This window comes from Leptosomus discolor, chromosome 4 (assembly GCF_034619465.1).
Source record: "Leptosomus discolor isolate bLepDis1 chromosome 4, bLepDis1.hap2, whole genome shotgun sequence".
Lineage (NCBI taxonomy): Eukaryota > Metazoa > Chordata > Aves > Leptosomiformes > Leptosomidae > Leptosomus > Leptosomus discolor.
Window position 1 is genome coordinate 37,844,679 of NC_141394.1, and position 18,176 is coordinate 37,862,854.

General features: G+C 39.5%; 1 protein-coding gene across 1 annotated transcript in view; it reads right to left on the bottom strand.

The window, feature by feature from the left end:
• The window catches only part of GALNTL6 (polypeptide N-acetylgalactosaminyltransferase like 6), a 477,188-nt gene that overhangs the window by 34,341 nt on the left and 424,671 nt on the right, over positions 1-18,176 (bottom strand). The window contains exons 7-8 of the mRNA XM_086464318.1: positions 13,956-14,073; positions 2,408-2,515 (exon numbers count right to left, since the gene is read on the bottom strand). Of these exons, the coding sequence (XP_086320444.1) occupies positions 2,408-2,515; positions 13,956-14,073 (226 nt within the window). The remainder of the gene's footprint in view (positions 1-2,407; positions 2,516-13,955; positions 14,074-18,176) is intronic.

An 18,176-nucleotide genomic window follows, 5' to 3' on the forward strand; every position in this document is an offset into this window, starting at 1 on the left:
ATGGCATGATCTGAGCTATGCCTGAATTTGTCTAGAAGATCTGTCCTCTTCCTAACTCCATTCCTCATATCCCTTGTTCTGGTGCTGTGGGACACGATGGGAAAGTCTGTCATTCTTTAACAGAGTGTCTGCAGAAGGCGAAAATCTCTCTTGATTAATGAAGAGGCTCTTGCAATCATTTCTATAATCACAGTTGGGTTTCCTAGAGCTCATTCCTTTGTGAACTGCATCTCCAGCAGCCTTGTTTAAATAGCAGAAGATGGAAAAGAATTTAGTAAAAAGCTTTGTGGAAACTACTTAGTAGTGAAATGTATTGCTTTTGGCAGCAGGGATAATACTTCTTGAGTGTGTTACTCATTATATTCTTGAACTACAGGGAAGTTTTAGATAAAATACTCATAAGTGCTAGACTATAATCTTTGGAGGACGTAATACGGTATTTGGAGGATAATGCGAAGATAGCTGAAATATCCAGGCCAGTCCTGTGCATACTCCCCTAGTATTATTTTGGCTTACAGCTCCATTTGGGGCAGTAGTTGGAACCCAAGTGGTCTGTATCAAGGGGCTGGACAAACTGAACATGAATATGTCCTTGCTTTTCCTTTTCTGGCTTAGATGAGACAAAAATTTTAGGCTTACAACTACACACAATTTAATGGGTCAGGGACCAACCTCTCTTCCTTGGCTAGCTACCGAGATAGCCCCAAACACTAAAACATACAAAAGATTTGTGCTCTTGGCAGCCTTGATGCAGTGTATCCCAACATCAATGTTTTGGTTTAGAATGTTTGAAAACAAGCTGGGAACTGAGAATTCAAATTTTCTTTCAGTGATAAACATCTGCCAGAAGTTTACCTAAGCATCATGTTTTGGACCCCCACAATGCAAAAGCAGCTATCCATTAATTGAATGGGAAGGATAAGATGCACCCTATCAGCACACTAGATCTTTTCCCACAAAATACAGGACAGTCAGTCTGTGCATCGGCACAGATTTAATTTTTATAACTGGGAATGTTTTTCGGGAAAATTTCACAAATGATTTATTGAAAACAAGCTAAAATAAATAGTACAGGGAGGCTGCAGGCTGTGGCTACCTGAAGGCTCTAAGCACTCACAGTGCCTCCATGAAAGCTAGTTAAGTGTTGAACTGTACAAGAAGCTATTAGTCCAAATAGCAAGGATTGTATTTTGCTCCTACAGGTAATGCACAAGACAGCATGTTTTCTAATGAGATACTTTGAGAAAACCAGAGGCTGAGGTTAGGATTTGTAATTTGAAGTTGCATGTGATTTTTGCAGGGTTTACCACAACAGAAGCATTTTATTTCAGCCAGTGAAAAAATCTGGATGGGGAAACTCTGACACTACTCAGAGCTATATTGGGGGAAGATCTTCATCTCACAAGTTTTTCAGTACAGTTTTTTTCACCACCACTAATCCCATTACTGTATTGTGTGTTGCTCTGTCTGCACTGATGCTCTTTTAAGGCAAATCCTCTCTGCCTAGCCAGCTGTCAGGCAGGCAGCACAGGCAGCCTCTTTCCTCTGCTGCAGCTACTACAGAAGCCTTGTCCCGTGGTGCTGAAACCAAGAATACTTCCCCTTTAAAGCAAGAAATTTATTCTTTTATTCATGCCACATTTTCATTATTAAGAAAAATATGATTCATAAAATACTACCCTATGGCAATATGCAGAATTTAATATTAATGCCATTTTATTAAAAAAGAAAATCCTCTAAAACAGAAAAGATTAAACTCAAGCATGAATAAATACTAGTACCTGCCTGCAAGCTACATCTGTGCCCTTTGTCTCCCATCTTTTGACATGCTGTGAACATCTCCAGAAAGTTACAGAACATTTTCTCTTAAGCAAAAAGCCCCTCATGGATATGGATGTCTTCAGTAGTCTTTGAGAAATGTCTAGAGGTCTTGTAATTTCTCACTCACATGGCTCCAAGCTGGCTGTATTCCACAACCAGGTTTTACACAATAATTAAACAGTCGCTCAAATCATTGTTCCTCAGTCCTTTTGCCTCAGAAAACATCCCTTCCAGGAGACTCTGATAAGAAAATGTGCATTCAAATTGGTCCTGCTTCTAAAAACTATGACTGACAATGCTGTGCAATTTGAGAAACGCAAGCCTTAGGTTATTCCTAGGTTCTTTTGAATCAGCATGAGATGGGCTTCTGTGCTGAGGCGTCCAACCCTGTATTTTTAAACTTCCATTTTATTCCTGGCAATCTTATCTCTGGAAGGCAGCATAAGTGCAGCAATTGCACATCTCATTTCAGAAAAATAAAGAAACATTCATTTTCCATTTTAATGATTTACTGGAAACTAGTTCACAGGCAATGAAGAGACTGATGAGAGATGAAAATGAAAAACAGCAAGACCCAATTACTCACCCGTGCTAGGCTTGTTCCAGAAGGGACTTTATATGGGACGTACTTCCTGTAGATATGCCCAACTCGAGAGCATGGAACGTCAAACATGCCACCTCCGCACATCCACACCTGGCAAGGAGACAGAAAGCAAGTGAAAGAATGATTCCTGGAAACAAATGGGGCAAAAAAGGCATTTTAAGTAATTTGTTTGTGAAAACAACACATTGTTCTGTACTGACCCCTCCCACATTCATAGTGGTGGCCTTCTTGGCATGCTGATAGCTGAGATTAGGTAAACATGGAAGACTCTCCTACCTGGAATCTCACTTTGCAAAGGCAGGGTATGTTCAAAATAAAATCATAAAAGAAATTTATAATATCTACCAATGGCCCTCCTGCAGCATAACCAAGATATTGTGTCTGTTGTTTAAAACACACAGGATCAATGGGAAGTATTTTTTTTTTTTCCAAAACACCTGGCTTGTATTTTGAATAGTGAATACAGAGCTCAAATATTAAGATGCTCTTCATTTTATAAAGAAAAGGAACAAAAATCACTTTCCTTCTGATCGAATTTATGTAAGCAGAGGAAGAAGAGCATGCTGCTACGTTTCATCATTAATACTTTAACACTGAAATGGATGGAACCATCTGGAGTACACAGGTTTTATGCTTCAGGTCTGAGCAACCAAAATTCAGTCAAAACTGATGGGACCTGCAAGTACTTCATAGCCTGAAAAATCAAACTGTGTTCTGATGGGCATCAAGCAAGGAGTTCTTCATAATACTTTACCTAGCATGACTAGGTTTTACCAAGTGTATGTGAGAACAAGGCTGTGTGCTACGTCAGAGGAACTATGGCAGGCAATCATGCCAACCTATGGGCATGTTTTTCTATGCTCTGGCAATGCAGAGCCACCAGACTTCAACATGGCTATTAGATGACTTATGTAGCATACTGACCACTTCCATAAATTTCTGATTTCCAAAAAAAAAAAAAAAAAAAAAAAAGGCAATTTGCCTCTGCAAATCAGGGAAATGGAAAACAACAACAAAACCACCACAAAACCCAAGCAGAACTCTAAGTATCCTAAAAGCAACCACACAGCAAGAGTTTAAAATTAATCTAGAATGAAAACATCGGTATTATAAAAAAGATTTCCTAATCCTGGCTAAACAATTTTTTGTTCCCCACAAATTTAGAACAGAATGGCTGTTATTCCACCTAAGAGACACTTGAGGTCTCAGCTTTCAGCCTTTAGACTGAAAACAAAAAACAACCCAACACCCTCCCACACAATTTAAAAGAAAACCACACCAAAGCTGAGAAAGAAAGAGGGTTTGTCCTTTCCATGTCTCTGTACACATGGACATGCATAAAGATGCTTCATGAATTATCTCCATGAATCTGGATGAGAATTTAGGTCCATGCATTACATGCACAAAGGAATTTTATCTATATTTGATGCACTCTGGAGCAAACAGCATGAATTAAGTTTGTAACTTAGGCTAAAGCAGAGAAGAACATAGACAATTGAAAGTTTCACCAACAATTTCCATACAGAAAGGAATTAATCCGAAAGTTGACACACTCTGAATTAAAACAACAGTAACCAGACCCTTAAAAAAAGGTATTGGACAATATGATATGATCACAAATACTTGACATTCTGCATGAAGCCTGCAGAGAATAATGTGCATCTCTACGCTTTTTTTACCATACATTTCTTATTCTGTCTCTCTTGTCCTGCCCACCAGCTGGCTGTAGCTGCTGGCTTTTTAAAATCACAGGAAAAACCCCTGATTAATTCCATTCATTTAAAACAATAGTGAAAATGGGCAAGAGGTTGGCCTCTTTCGCTTTGCTTGCCCGTTTGTGTTGGGTGGGTATTTGCGTGGTCCTGGCACTGTGGCTGTGAGTTTGGGACTAAATTTTAGTAATCTGAACACACAAATGATAAACACTTCAATATGGGATAACTTAATGCTTGAGTGTGACTTCAAGCACTTGCTGAAGGTAGCACGCTGGAATTCAGCCCCTGAGTCTGATGGTGCTGTTCACACTGTGAACAGAGAAAACTGGGGTTAGAGTGAAGGCTTGAGTTGCGAAGTGATTTAGGAAGCTGCTTCTTATGGGTCATTTGTGTATTAGCCCTTATAGTTCCTTAGCTGTTAGCAATGGCATCAAGCTGAGACCCGGTAATGAAATGTTTGAGGATCTACACCTCATTGCAGAACAAATCAAAATACACTAGAGTAAATGTTTAAGGAAGGTTTGAAACCACCAAAAGTGGGGCAAGATCACGCACTTGGCTTTGTCCTGAAATTCCAAGGTCACCCTTGTGCAGTCAGGTACAGCTGAGAGCTACTCACGAAGCTGCTACCTACCACCTCCCATCAAAGAGCTAACTGAGGCATAGGAACTCTGGGCAGGTGCTTCTGGGGCATGCTAGCATCTCAGAAGAGGAGACAAATTTTGCAGGCTAGTGGCACAGGGTAATAAAGGCAGCTGTCCTGGGCATCACTCTGCCAAATGGAAGCATGTAGAATCAAGAGTATTTCAGTGCCTATTTCTGTGGTGAGGATATCCTGTCTGGTCTCCTAGAGGAGGAAATTTATGGGTGGGTTGGAAACAGAGATTTGAATGCTCTGCCTCCATGCCAAAACAGTTCATTATAACCCAGAGCAGTCTTGCAATGCCATGTAGACGTGATCATTATTTTCTTTTCAAAAACATTTTGTAAAATTTGCTTCTTAAAGAAAACCTTGAAGCCCTCACCTTTTTAATCCCATTTCACCTAAATTCACTGGAAAACACGTTTATAAACATATTAAAATAAATCATAAAAATGTTGTGTTAAAATAAGTCCAGTAATGCCATTGTTAAAGCAACAAATGTTATTAGCCTTTTTATTATACTTTCTTTGTATGTTACATCACTTGTACGTTTCTTAGCAGGAACCTCCTCTCTGTGGCTGTCTTCAAACAACCCATTGCATCAATGAAAGTGCAGACCTATATTACTATTTGTTCTTGCTTTTTAAATTATGGTATTATTTCAAAGACTAGACAAGATATTACTGTGATTAATCAAGGTTTCTTAGTCTTTTAAGAGTGCACAGCATAGCAGCTTGACTCAGAGAAAGGTCATCCATAGAACAAATTTAAAAGTTAAGAAAGCAGAAATACATGTATATAGGCCAGTGTTACTTTAACTCAGACAATGAGAGCTAAAGTATACATATATTGCATTTCCTCTAAAGCAGTAGGATATCAGTAGAAAAAAAATCAAGAAAAGAAAAGGAATTAGAAAAAAAGGCTGTCAGATGTGCTGAGGAAATAACAAGTGGGAGGAAAAACCACTTTGTGTTGGGTTTATATTTGATAGGTATAGAACTTGAAAATGCTGTGCTGCACCTGAGGTGTGCTGTGCAGGGTAATTGAAATGAAACTTGGGCTGCCTTGAAAGACATTTAGCAGCTGTTCCTGTTTATCTTTCAGCTTCAGAATGATTTTAAAAGCTTTTTTTATGTTTTCCTGGGAAGATCAACTCTGGCAACTTTGTCTTTAAAATGTGCATTTTTATGTCACATGCGCTAAATGCAAGAAACTGGAGAATGACTTCTGTGTTAAATATTACAGACTCCCAGTGTACCATGAAAGGAATTCAGGTGGCGTGGGGCATTTGGGAGAACGATATCACAACACTGATGCCTCTCTGTTTATCTAAAAAGCAAGCAATGAAACTCTCAAGATCGCTAATGTCTGCTTCTTACAAACGCAATGAATCTGGTCTGCAGCTGATGTATAAAAAACAAAGACGAAACCAAAACAATGCAATTTCAGCTTAGAAAGATCAGAAGAAGAATAGTTTATGTGTCAACTATATACTATACAATAATTTATCTTTATATAGCTCCTTCCAACAGAATGTTGCAAAACACTTTATAGGGATGGTTGAAAGCAAAAGACAGACATTAACACAAGCTTTAAAAGAGATTAAGCTGTGGCTACGTGGCTTTATTCCTGACTGGAGCTTAGATGTCACAGATGCATTTTTTGGCTCTGTTCTACAAGTCTTGTGTGATTTTGGGTGAATCACCCTTTTTTTACATCACTTCTTTGTCTTTAAAATTGAATCCTGCTTGCTCTTGTGTTTTTTTTTTCCCTGAGTGAAAAAAAACCTCTAGTTTTTTCACGCTAGTTTCTGAGTGATCCAGCCTGGGGACTATCTGGAAAATGTAAATACTGTGCACACGAGAATGAGGCTCCAATCCATATGCTACACTGTAATCATAATTACTGCAGTAAGAGACTCATGATTTTTGAGCAGTGGAGGATGTGTTGCTGTGGAACAGGAACATAAACATGCAGCAAATTATGTAAAAGATTGAGGGGAATCTGAATGGATTTTGGATCAAGCTTCAAAACTAATTGGGAAATATACTGCTGCTGAGAGTCAGTAACAAGACAGACAACAGTGAGAGACACCAAAACGGATGGGAAAAACAAAAACCAGTAAAATGCTGGAAGAGGAATATAAAGTATGTCATGCAAAGCTGTCAGCTTGGTGCTCTCGGCATTGCACAAGAGGGACAGACTACAAACAGGAGAAATGTATTACCACAATGGGGCTGAAAAAGTTGTAGAAAATAAGAATATAAAAACTTCATGGCATTTTTCAGTCACTCTTCCTGAAATATAAGCCAAAAGAACAGATTTAGCAGTTGTAGAAAAGGAGAAAGAAGAATGCTTTCCCGTGAATTTTTCCATGTAGTGAGAATGTTCCACTAAATTCAAGAAAAAAATTGAAAAACAGGATCACCGACTGCAAATCTGCAGTCAATGAGTTCACAAACAGCAAAACCAGATACTTGTGGAACAGTGAGATTTCCTGTCAGGGATATTAAAACTGTAAACCGGGAGCTGATAACTGTGGGTATTTCAACAATACTCACCGGCATCCCTAAAATGCTGAGAAAAGTGGCACTATTCCATGTTTGTCAGTTCTTCATATAGACTACAACTGCATTGACAAGTGGTAATGCTCCCTCACTCCCTACCTCCTGCCAAGATTGACAGCAGTGGAGGGAATTAATAATGATGATGATAATGACGATAAAGAAAGGGATTAATGAACTTGCAGATGTGTGTTGGAAAACAGGGATGAAGAGAATCTGGAAGATGTGTCAGCATGGATAAGGATAAAACAACTCTAGATACAGGTGACAGGCTTCAAAGAGGCTAGGGTATTGCCATTAGCATTTTTGTTAAGGTATGATTTACGATGCCGAAGGAACATCCAATGTAAAGAATTGTATTGGGTTGGCATGGCAAGGTTTTGGTAGCGGGGGGGCTACGGAGGTGGCTTTTGCTGGAAGCTTCCCCTGTGTCTTATACAGCCAATGCCAGCTGGCTCCAACACAGACCCGCCACTGGCAAGGCCGAGCCCATCAGCGATGGCAGTAGTGCCTCTGTGATAACGGATTTATGAAGGGGTAAAAGTTACTGCGCAACAGCAGCTGGAGAGAAGAGTGAGAACGTGTGAGAGCAACCACTCTGCAGACACCAAAGTCAGTGAAGGAGGAGGGGGAGGAGGTGCTCTAGGCACTGGAGGGTTGATTCCCTTGAAGCCCTGTCATGGTTTAACCCCAACCAGCAACTAAGCACACTCGGTTGCTCACTCACTCCTCCGCCCTCCCAGTGGGATGGGAAGGAGAATTGGAAAAAAAGTAAAACTCGTGGGTTGAGATAAGAACAGTCTAGTAACTAAACTAAACTAAAATATAATAACAACAATAATAAAATATAATAATTGTAATAGAAAAGGAGTATAACAAAAAGAGAGAAACAAAACCCAAGAAAAGACAAGCGATGCACATTGCAATTGCTCACCACCCACTGATCGATGCCCAAGCACTGGTCTGCCCCCCACCCGGTCAACTCCCCTTGTTTATATGGTGAGCATGACGTTCTGTGGCATGGAATATCCCTTTGGCTAGTTCAGGTCAGCTGTCCTGGCCGTGGTCCCTGCCAGCTCCTTGTGCACCTGCTCACTGGCAGAGCATGGGAAACTGAGAAACATTTAACTTAGGGTAAGCATTACTCGGCAACAACTAAAACATCGGCATATTTTCAGCATTATTCTCACACTAAATCCAAAACACAGCACTGTACCAGCTACTGGGAAGAAAATTAACGCTATCCCAGCTGAAACCAGGACAAGCCCACAGTGAAGACCATGGTGAGGCAGGCTGTGCCCCTGCAGCCCATGGAGGTCCACGGTAGAGCAGATATCTGCCTGCAACCCATGGAGGACCCCATGCTGGAGCTGGTGGATGCCAAAAGGAGGCTGTGACCCCATGGGAAACCCATGCTGGAGCAGGTTTGCTGGCATGACTTGTGACCCCATGGGGGACCCATGCTGGAGCAGTCTGTTCCTGAAGGATTGCACACCATGAAGGAGACCACGCTGGAGCTGTTCGTGAAGAACTGTAGCCTGTGGGAAGGACTCATGTTGAAGAAGTTTGTGGAGCATTGTCTCCTGTGGGAGGGACCCCACACTGGAGCAGGGGAATAGTGTGCGGAATCCTCCCCCTGAGGAGGAAGGAGCAGCAGAAACAACAGTGCGATGAACTAACCCCAACCCCCATTCCCTGTCCCCCTGCGTCACTCAGGGGGAGGAGGGAGAGAAATCAGGAGCAGACTTGAGCATGGGAAGAAGGCAGGGGTGGGGGGAAGGTGTTCTAAGATTTGGGTTTATTTCTCATTACCCTTCTCTGATCTGATTGGTAATAAATTAAAATTTCCCCAAGTCAAGTCTGTTTTGACTGTGATGGTAATTACTGACTGATCTCCCAGTCCTTAGCTTAACCCATGAGCCTTTCACTGTATTTTCTCCCCCCATGCCCAGCTCAGGAGGGGAGTGATAGAGCAGCTTTGGTGAGCACCTAGTGTCCAGCCAGGGCCAACCCACCACAAGGATCTTCAGCAAACACAGGAAATTAGTATGTTTCAATACTTTATATTTTGGTGATTACTACATAAACTATGCCTTTCTAAAAGATTTAAATCTAGTATTTCCTAAATAGTGGCTTCCCTGGTTATTGAGAAGAGATGTTATTAATCAGGTCAGTTCCAATGCTTTGCCAGCTTTCACAAGTCTAGCATATGCTGAACAGTATCATCAGCAAGATATCATACATATTTCCAATTAAAAAAATTGATCCCTAGGTTATACTATCAAAAAAATAAAATGCTGCACGTTATTTCTTATGTAAAAATTAATCTAAGAAACTATTTAATGAAGAAGTAATATTTTGAGACATGGGTTGTGCTGCCTCACCATCCATTGAATGTGCATGCATGTGCTTTGATTTGGAAACAGCAGTTAATCAGCATGGCATCTAGTGCTATACTTGCTGCTGTTCTCTGCAGCAATGTTAGCAAGCAAGTAAAGAACAAAAGAGAAATATTTTGGGGTTTTGTAGCAGAGGAAATAAAGGTCAAACAAATTTTAAAGCAGCAGCTTTTTTTTTTTTTTTTTTTTTTACCCTGTCTCCTGTGTTCCTGACTACTCAGAACCTGGAATAGTCATGCCTGCAGTTTGAGGAAGTTTTCTTTCCTGCTATGGCACAATTCCAAACATCACAGAAACCTTATAAAGCATACTGTATTCTGGAGAAACTTATTGAATTGAAACTGCAGTAAATTTAGTTTCACTGCAGACTCACTCTCTGTAGTATTTTTCTTTTTCCATTGAACACCCTTCCCCCCTCCAAACACATTTTTCCTTACACCACCCACCTTCTGTCCCTGTACAATAAGATAATGCAACCCTCCTCCCCCCACCCCCGATAAAGACTTTTCATTAGGACCAAGCTCTGTACTGAAGCCTGCTGTCTGTCACCCCAGGTCACATCTACTGAAAACAGCTAGAGAGAAACATAAAAATTGACAATTTCTCTCCAAGCTTTCCAGCCTGAGTATCCTTCCTAAGTCTGTTTCGACTTCTTCTTGTCAGGAACTGCTGCCCAACTCCCCAGGCAACCACTTGCCCTGCTAATCTAATATTTAATCAGTCCTTGAACTCTGTCTTAGCATCTTGAACTCATAAAGCAATACGGCTTTGCTACTATAAGTGATTCCTTTGAGCTTGCATGACGGCCCTGTGTTCCAGCACCAGACTTTAATTCATTGCCTGTCTGGGGTTTGCAAAGTGCAGAGAAGATTACAGCGAGCAGAGCAGTTGATATTAAGTTCATGATGAAGAAGCTTATAATTCCTTAAGTCAGAGGACTTCAGACAAACTATTTTATTGGGTCTTGGCTAGCACAGATCATACTTTTCTGAAAGATCCAATTTCTCTGATTCTAAGCCCACACTTTGCACTCATGGCTTCCCACTTGCTTTGTAGCAAACACTTCTGTAACTTGAGTTGTGGGGATGACTATGGATGTCTCTGATACAGTAATGCAGAGGGCTTCGGTTGAGAAGATGCTTTTCCTTAATAGGATCTTTAGTGTTAGGTGATCTTTTCCCTATATAATATGTGAATGTTTCCGTGGAATGAAATTTCATCCCCACACCTAGGAAATTCTTCTCCAAATAAACTTAGGCCAGAGAATAGCAAACATATACTATTTCTCAAACATTATTCCATGTTTCCCACCAGTGAACCTGGACACAAACATATTTGACACACACATTGGTGAAAAGTCTTCCTGAGTGTACCCATAAGCTCCCTTTGCATCAAAACATTAGTGGTGCTATTCAAAGACATGCCACAGCTTACCTGAATTCTATAGTACCTGGACCTACTGTTAAAATGTTAAGCAGAAGGGTTACAGTAGTGTGTCAATCCATAGCGTTTAAAATGCATCACTGAGGACCAGAAATGATCTGCAAACACTCCTCACTCCAGCTCACAGAGCAGGGCAACTAGTTCAAGATGAACCAGACGCTACTTCATTTCAGGGAGCACATGACAGCTCTTGCTCTGGCATGCAACCCTCCATAACTACATCACAGTATCTGAATTAACCACAAGAATCCCCAGTCTGACACCAGGAAGGTTGTGTCATCAGCATGGTCTCTGTTTACTGTAGAAGATGGTTTACTTATTTACTCTTTTATTGCAGCTTTCGTACAAACGAATCTCAAAGTTAAAAACAAGGTATATGAAGAACATAAAACGAACACTGTGTCTGTCTCTAAAGTTAAGGATCAGCCTAAAACAGTCCTCTAATTAAATATTTCATTTCAAATCGGCTTTTTTTTTTTTAACTTCTTAGTTAAAACCTGTCACATTTTTACAAAACACTTAATTAGTTGAATCAAAGAAGAAATGTATAAGAATAGCTAACTATCTGGTGGTTAGATATGTTATTGAGGCAGGATACTCCAAATGATCACTTGCCAAACAAAATAACATTAACGTGAGACATGGCAACAACACAGGGCACCCATCCTATGATGCTTCCACAGGCCATAGACGTGGACACTAAGAAAAGGTAAGCTTTAGTTTCACACCCACTCAAGCAGCTGAGGAAACCGAACCAGGCTGGTTGTCTGGCATTTTCACTGACATTGTGAATAACAGAGATGACAAGCCCACCACATTCCCAAGTTTTGTGAATAAAGCCAGTAAATTAAACTGTCTGGCTAACTTGTCCTTTTCAAGTAAGTTTTAAGATGACTGAATCTATAGCTACAGCAGAAACTGTTGAAGCAGAAACTTTTCCCCAACTGATATTGGTAATTCTGATATAATAAAGACATAATAACAGTCCTTTCTGTTTCTCCCTTCCACCTCCATGATTTTTCCCCTATTCTTTGTCATTCGAAACAAAACAGCAGCCTTCTTTTTAAAACTTGTATCTGTTAAATTCTTCCAAAAAAAGTTGTTCCTGTTCAGCAATCACTTCTAAAGAGTATCTTTTAATTCTTTTAACACTAATAAGAAAAGACAGGGACCCTAAGGTCAGTACATGCTAATGAGATGAATCAGGAGATATGATTGAAATGAGACCCAGTGTGACACAGCTACTCAAAAAAAAAAAAAAATCTATCACTTGAGCAAAACACACTGGGACAACCTAGTATCTCAATTTCCAGTGCTGTTACCATGGTTTCTATACAAAGACTGGAAAGCACAAGCATATTCTTTGTGATGATGAATAAAAGGAATATGGGTGACCTGTCAGAGACTGTTGTGACAGCTCCTAGTGACTACTTACATTTGCCTCTGAAACAATCTAAATGGACAGAAGGTAAATCAACATATTCTAAATACCCTGTCTAGCTATTAGGTTTCCCTTGCACTCTTGTTTTATTTTGCTGGAGTATAAAAAGGATTTCGAGAAACATGAGAGTAGCACAGTTAATACAAACCATTTTGCTGTTTTTGATAACTGCTGTAGAGACAGCCTGGCAGTCCAATGTCAGGTCACACTGTATGTTTTGTTCAACGGAATGGCCTCAGCTCTGTTTTAATCACTGTTGAAACTCAGATTCAGCAAGATATGCGACATTAGTCATGGCTGACATATTACATTTATTTACTGAGCTTTACACTGTTGAAGTTTGGAAGTAGGTTGGAAAGATCCTGAAGCTAAATGTGAATTCTGATTTCAGTTACAAGCTTTATCCAAATACACCTGAATCAATTCATGTATGTCATGAAATTCTATCAAGTCATTGAAAATCTTTACATGTAGAGGCCATGAGGTAAAGTTTTTTGGGTATACTAGAACACGATAAACTCAGTCTTTAAAATAAGACATATTAGTCCTCATCAAACTAATGCAAATACCTATTTTATATGTGGAAAGTAACAAGACTTTCAATTTGACATGTAAAAGCCAAGAAACTGATTTGAATACACATGTCCACATAGAGAATATAGGCATATATTGTGGCTGGCTGTACAGAACCTGAGCACTTGAAAACTCCCCATATATTTTGTCATACCACTAATTCAAATGCAATTAAAAAAAATAATCTGATTTTGAAAAGCTGGCCTGTAGATAACATCTTATAGCAGCTGAGCCGATCTAGTGGTTCGCTGCAACTGAAAGCGGTCCTTCTGCCTATGACTTTCTCTTTCCATTTCCACCCATTTCCCTGAGCTGACTCCAGGGGAGCCTGCCTCCAGAGATGATCAAACTTGTTGATCTAGGCAGAAAATTATGCAATTTTCTTTTTATTCTAGATTAGTTATCGCTTGACTTATTGAGCTGAGCTCAACACTGGAGCGTGAAGTAAATGCAGCATCTAAGAGAAGGTAAGTGGAGAAGATATGATGGAAGGAACAAGGTAGAGCTTCATTCTTTGATGGTGGTAATCTATCCCATTTTCAGAGGGAACTGCACTCAGTGTGGTTTTTGTATGGCTTCTGGAGCATAGCATAATTCTCTGTGAAATTAGAGGGAATTCCTAAAGGAAAAAGTAGCATTGTACTAAATCAATTTTAGTTAATTTTGGACAGTATGAATGAAAGCATCATGATCCCATGAGTCTTGTGCCAAACAAGTAAGGAAGTGATGTATAAGGTGACTTGGTGACTTACCTTAAAGGAGATTTCATACTGCTCTCCTCCCCATATTTCTAATCCTGGATCATAGCCTCCCAGCTCCCAAAACCATTTCCGGTTAACGGCAAATAGACCTCCAGCCATTACAGGAGACCTGAAGAAAGAATAAAACAATACAAACAATAATGAAAGTGTTTGGACCATGTGTGTGTGCCTCTGTGTGTTTGTGTCAATGTAGGTGGACTGGCTTCCACAATTGCAAAGCCATTGAAGGCACATGCAAAGGGTACTGTAAAAAACATTTACCTTTATTGACCTCAAAACGGACTCTAGATGAGAAACAGGCAATATGATATATATGTAGATAGATATAGAGCACGATAGACAGCCATGCACAAACCCATTTTTAAAAAAACCAACAAATTCTGTTCATTAAAAAAAACCCCACGTAACAGAAAAAGAAAAGGACTCTGGAAACCTGCCAAAGTACTTAATGTAGTCTCGGTACACTATGTGAAATAACTCACACTTGAAAGTTAGCAAAACTTTTCAATTCATTTTAGTCTCATAGGTACTGGATAGAGAAAAGCAGAAAGATGACAGCAGGTGGCTACACAGCAGCTGTTGAAAGTTAAACATCTGCTTTTCTACAGCAGCATTTAAAACTTCTAAACTTCGTCTCACAGTGGTAATTTAACTCATAAGCAAATAATTCACTATGTTTCCCATGTTTCCATTTATTCCATGAACAAATGTGTGGAATTTACTTGAATTAACTTAGCCTTTTCCACAGATAATAAGGAAAACAAATGGGATATTTAAAGTTAGTGTTAGAGAATACTCATAAGAAGCGCATTTTAAATTTATAAGCAGGAATTTGGTACTGGAAAGTAAGCAGGGTTGTTTTTTTTTTTTTTTCCCCCCCCACTACCAAAATGATTGTTTCCAATGCAGTAAATACATTGACAGCTCTCAGGATTTCAATGTTGCTCACTAATTCCTTGAAGTTGTGGTGAAAGGGGCACACAAAGGGATTTACACTGATCAGACAACAAGCTGAAGAAAGTCTAACCCAACTGTTCAATTCCATCAATGCAGCTCAACACTTGCCTTAGAAGTTTTAGAGCAAGAGGCTAGAAGGAACGGTTTCCTGTTGGTGGCTGGTCAGCAAGAGAAAAGACATAATGTAAGAGAGACCTAGATGGCTTCCAGGCAACGCTTCCTCATTGGAGAACAGATGTGAAACTGGATCCTATGCTTTGTAACACCGCACAGCCCCTGAGGGAAAGTTATCCCATCTAGAGGCATTTTTGTTCTGAATTACTGTCGGTGGTTTGTTTGGGGCTATAGAAGCCGATGGCACCATCCCAGAAGAACTGACTAGAAAATAAAAACTTTTGCCTTTACCATTGATTTCAGGATTTGGCAGTGAACTTGGGACTGGTAGGCATCACAGGAATCCATGCATAAGTTAAAAGTTTAGTAAAGAGGACATCAAGTTAACGGAAAAACGTTCTGCCATATTTTCTCTGCCTTAACACTTTTTATACTGCTATCTTTTACCATGCCAGTGGAGAAGATAAAATAGCAAGCAGACAGCTGAGTGGCCTCTGCCACCATTAGGACGCCAGCAAATCCCCACATGCATGAATGTTAGAAAACAATCCTCTCATCTGTATTCATCGTTGTCTACGTTTAGCCTGTACCTAAACCATAACAGTTGCTCTACCACCCAATTAATCCTCACCAACCAGGGAGGGGAATTGGGAAAAAGGAGAGAAGACCCATAGGTAAAAGTACAACAGATTTAGTGAAAACACCACTGGAACAAACAGAAAAATACTTAGCTGAATGAACACACTGTTAGCACAATCTACTGCAGAGCAGTCCTCAGCAAAAGCTAAAGGAGGAGCAGATGGAACCCCCAAGAAGAACCCCACAGGAGCTCCCTCTCCCTAGTAAACTTTCCCCCTTTATAATGACCATGACATTACAGTATGGGCTACACCTGTAGCTAACTCAGGTCAGCTGCCCTGGCTGGCTTGAAACTGCTAATGGCCTGCCTGGCATGGCTGGGCTGTGAGTCTGTCCCAGGCAAACCAGGACAATGGTAACAAAAAAACATGGATATTTTACCTTTAACTTCTGTAAGATAGATTTTTTTTTTTAAAAAAAATTTTAGATTTTATCTTATATTAAACTACCCATTTTCATGACTAGGGAGCTCTATTTTTAACAGACTAATTCTATTTTCCATAGAGATTGTATTTTTGAAAGCACATACAAGCTTTGTGAAACAATGCTGCAGTATTCTAACTGGCAAGGCCATGCACTGTAATGCACACTGAATGCTAATACTTTTTAACTTTTATTGACATTTCATACCTCAAATATTGACTGTTCTTTCCACATACGAATAAATTCAATGGAGATTTTATTAGAAACCTTCCCCTGGGGATTCTGACTACTACAACACATTTTCAATTCCTACTTAAGTAAATCTAATTACAACATGCCCTTTGTGACTTCAGGTTCTAAATAATCAAAACACAATGTCCTTTTATAAAGATGGACTTGCATGGAGAATGCTTATATCTAAATTGTTACCAGCAGAAGAAATGAAGTCACAGAAATCACTGGGGAAATGCAGGATTTCTCTAATTTTCTTAGGTACAATATCTTTCATTTCTTTTGACACAGTGAATGGCCTAAGAAAAAGGCAATCCCCACAGGCAAATCAGATGTAAGATGAAAAAGTCAGAGACTTCAAATTGCAAAATAATCGGCAGATACTTACAAATGATACTTTATAAATAATCTGTAGATTTTCCAGTGGTAACACTGGGTAAAGAGACCCCTTGTTATTTAGATGCAAAAGTTCAGAACATCTATTACAATTAGCAAAACTACCAAACAATGACTGGAACAGCAGCAAGCTCATAGATCTTGCACTTATTTAAAAAAAAAAAGAAGAAAAAAAAAATTGTATGTAATGTTGCTCAATTAATTCTTATTCCACAACATGTTCTGACATTTGTTGCTTTGCAGGAAGAGCAATGGAGAGGACAAACAGGATGGCTTTTTGTTTTTCATTGGAGTGGAATGTGCAATAAGCCATGTGAACCTGACCGCTTGGCACAGGATACATATTCCACTCCATGCCACAAGCAGCTGCTGTTGAATAGGCTTTAAATTGTCTCCAAACTATGAAGAGTCCAGTCCTACAATCATGACTGATATGAAAAGTCCTTTTGTAGTCAATAGGATCACTCACACAGATAAGAACTGCACTGAGCCCAAAGAAGAATTAGTCTCTTGTTTAATGGCTTCCATATAGAAATGCCAAGTACAAAGCTATGTTTGTAGAAGTAATTTTTCATGAAAAGTCCTACTCATACACTTAAACAGACTTGAGCTACTGTAGCATAATATTATGCAATTACAGTGGGAAGCTGTAAAATACTTACAGGCAAAAACTTGAAAGAACAAAGACCTTCCACATGAGAAGTACTGCACAGACTCACTGACTATACCTAAAAGAACAATATTGCAAGTAAAAGCCAGCTGATCCAAAAAATGGCCCAAGAGGTCACAGATTGCTGTGCTGAGATGGAAAAAGGGCTCAGTTTACTGAGAGTGCAAAAAAAAAGCCAAGAAAATTATGTTTTGCAAAAACAGACAGACTGAAGAACAGGTAGGCAAGTGCTTAACGTGAAAAGATAGCTCACAAACAAATTAAACTACACTAAAAAGAAGTGTAGCAGTAGCTTAACTGTATTTGTGACTTCAATTTACATTCAGAGGAAGAAAAGAGATAATCTCAGCTATTAATTTTCAAGGTAAGAGGAAGAATGACACAGACTTAAAAGGAGCATGAAGTTACTTGCATTAGAAATAAATGTGGTATATTGCAAACAAATGAACTGCATAGCAAGGTTTGGAATCATTACACTGCAAGAGTGATACATACAGTGGAACTAAAGGATTTGTGAAAAGGAAAGATGAGTTTTGATAGCATGCAGAAAGACACTTAGGAAATGAAAATGGGAAAGCACTTGTGCTAGGTGATGTATGCAGTAGGTACGCTGATGTTGAGACTGAGTGATGTCCAATGTATGACACATCCATTTACTGTCATAATGTCAGTAGGTGAACGTAGGTTTCTGCGATCTATTATTCAACATAAAGAAAATATTACACCTGGCAGTGCTCATTGTTGAATTGAGATGATGCTGCTGCATACTGGGGTCCTTTGGA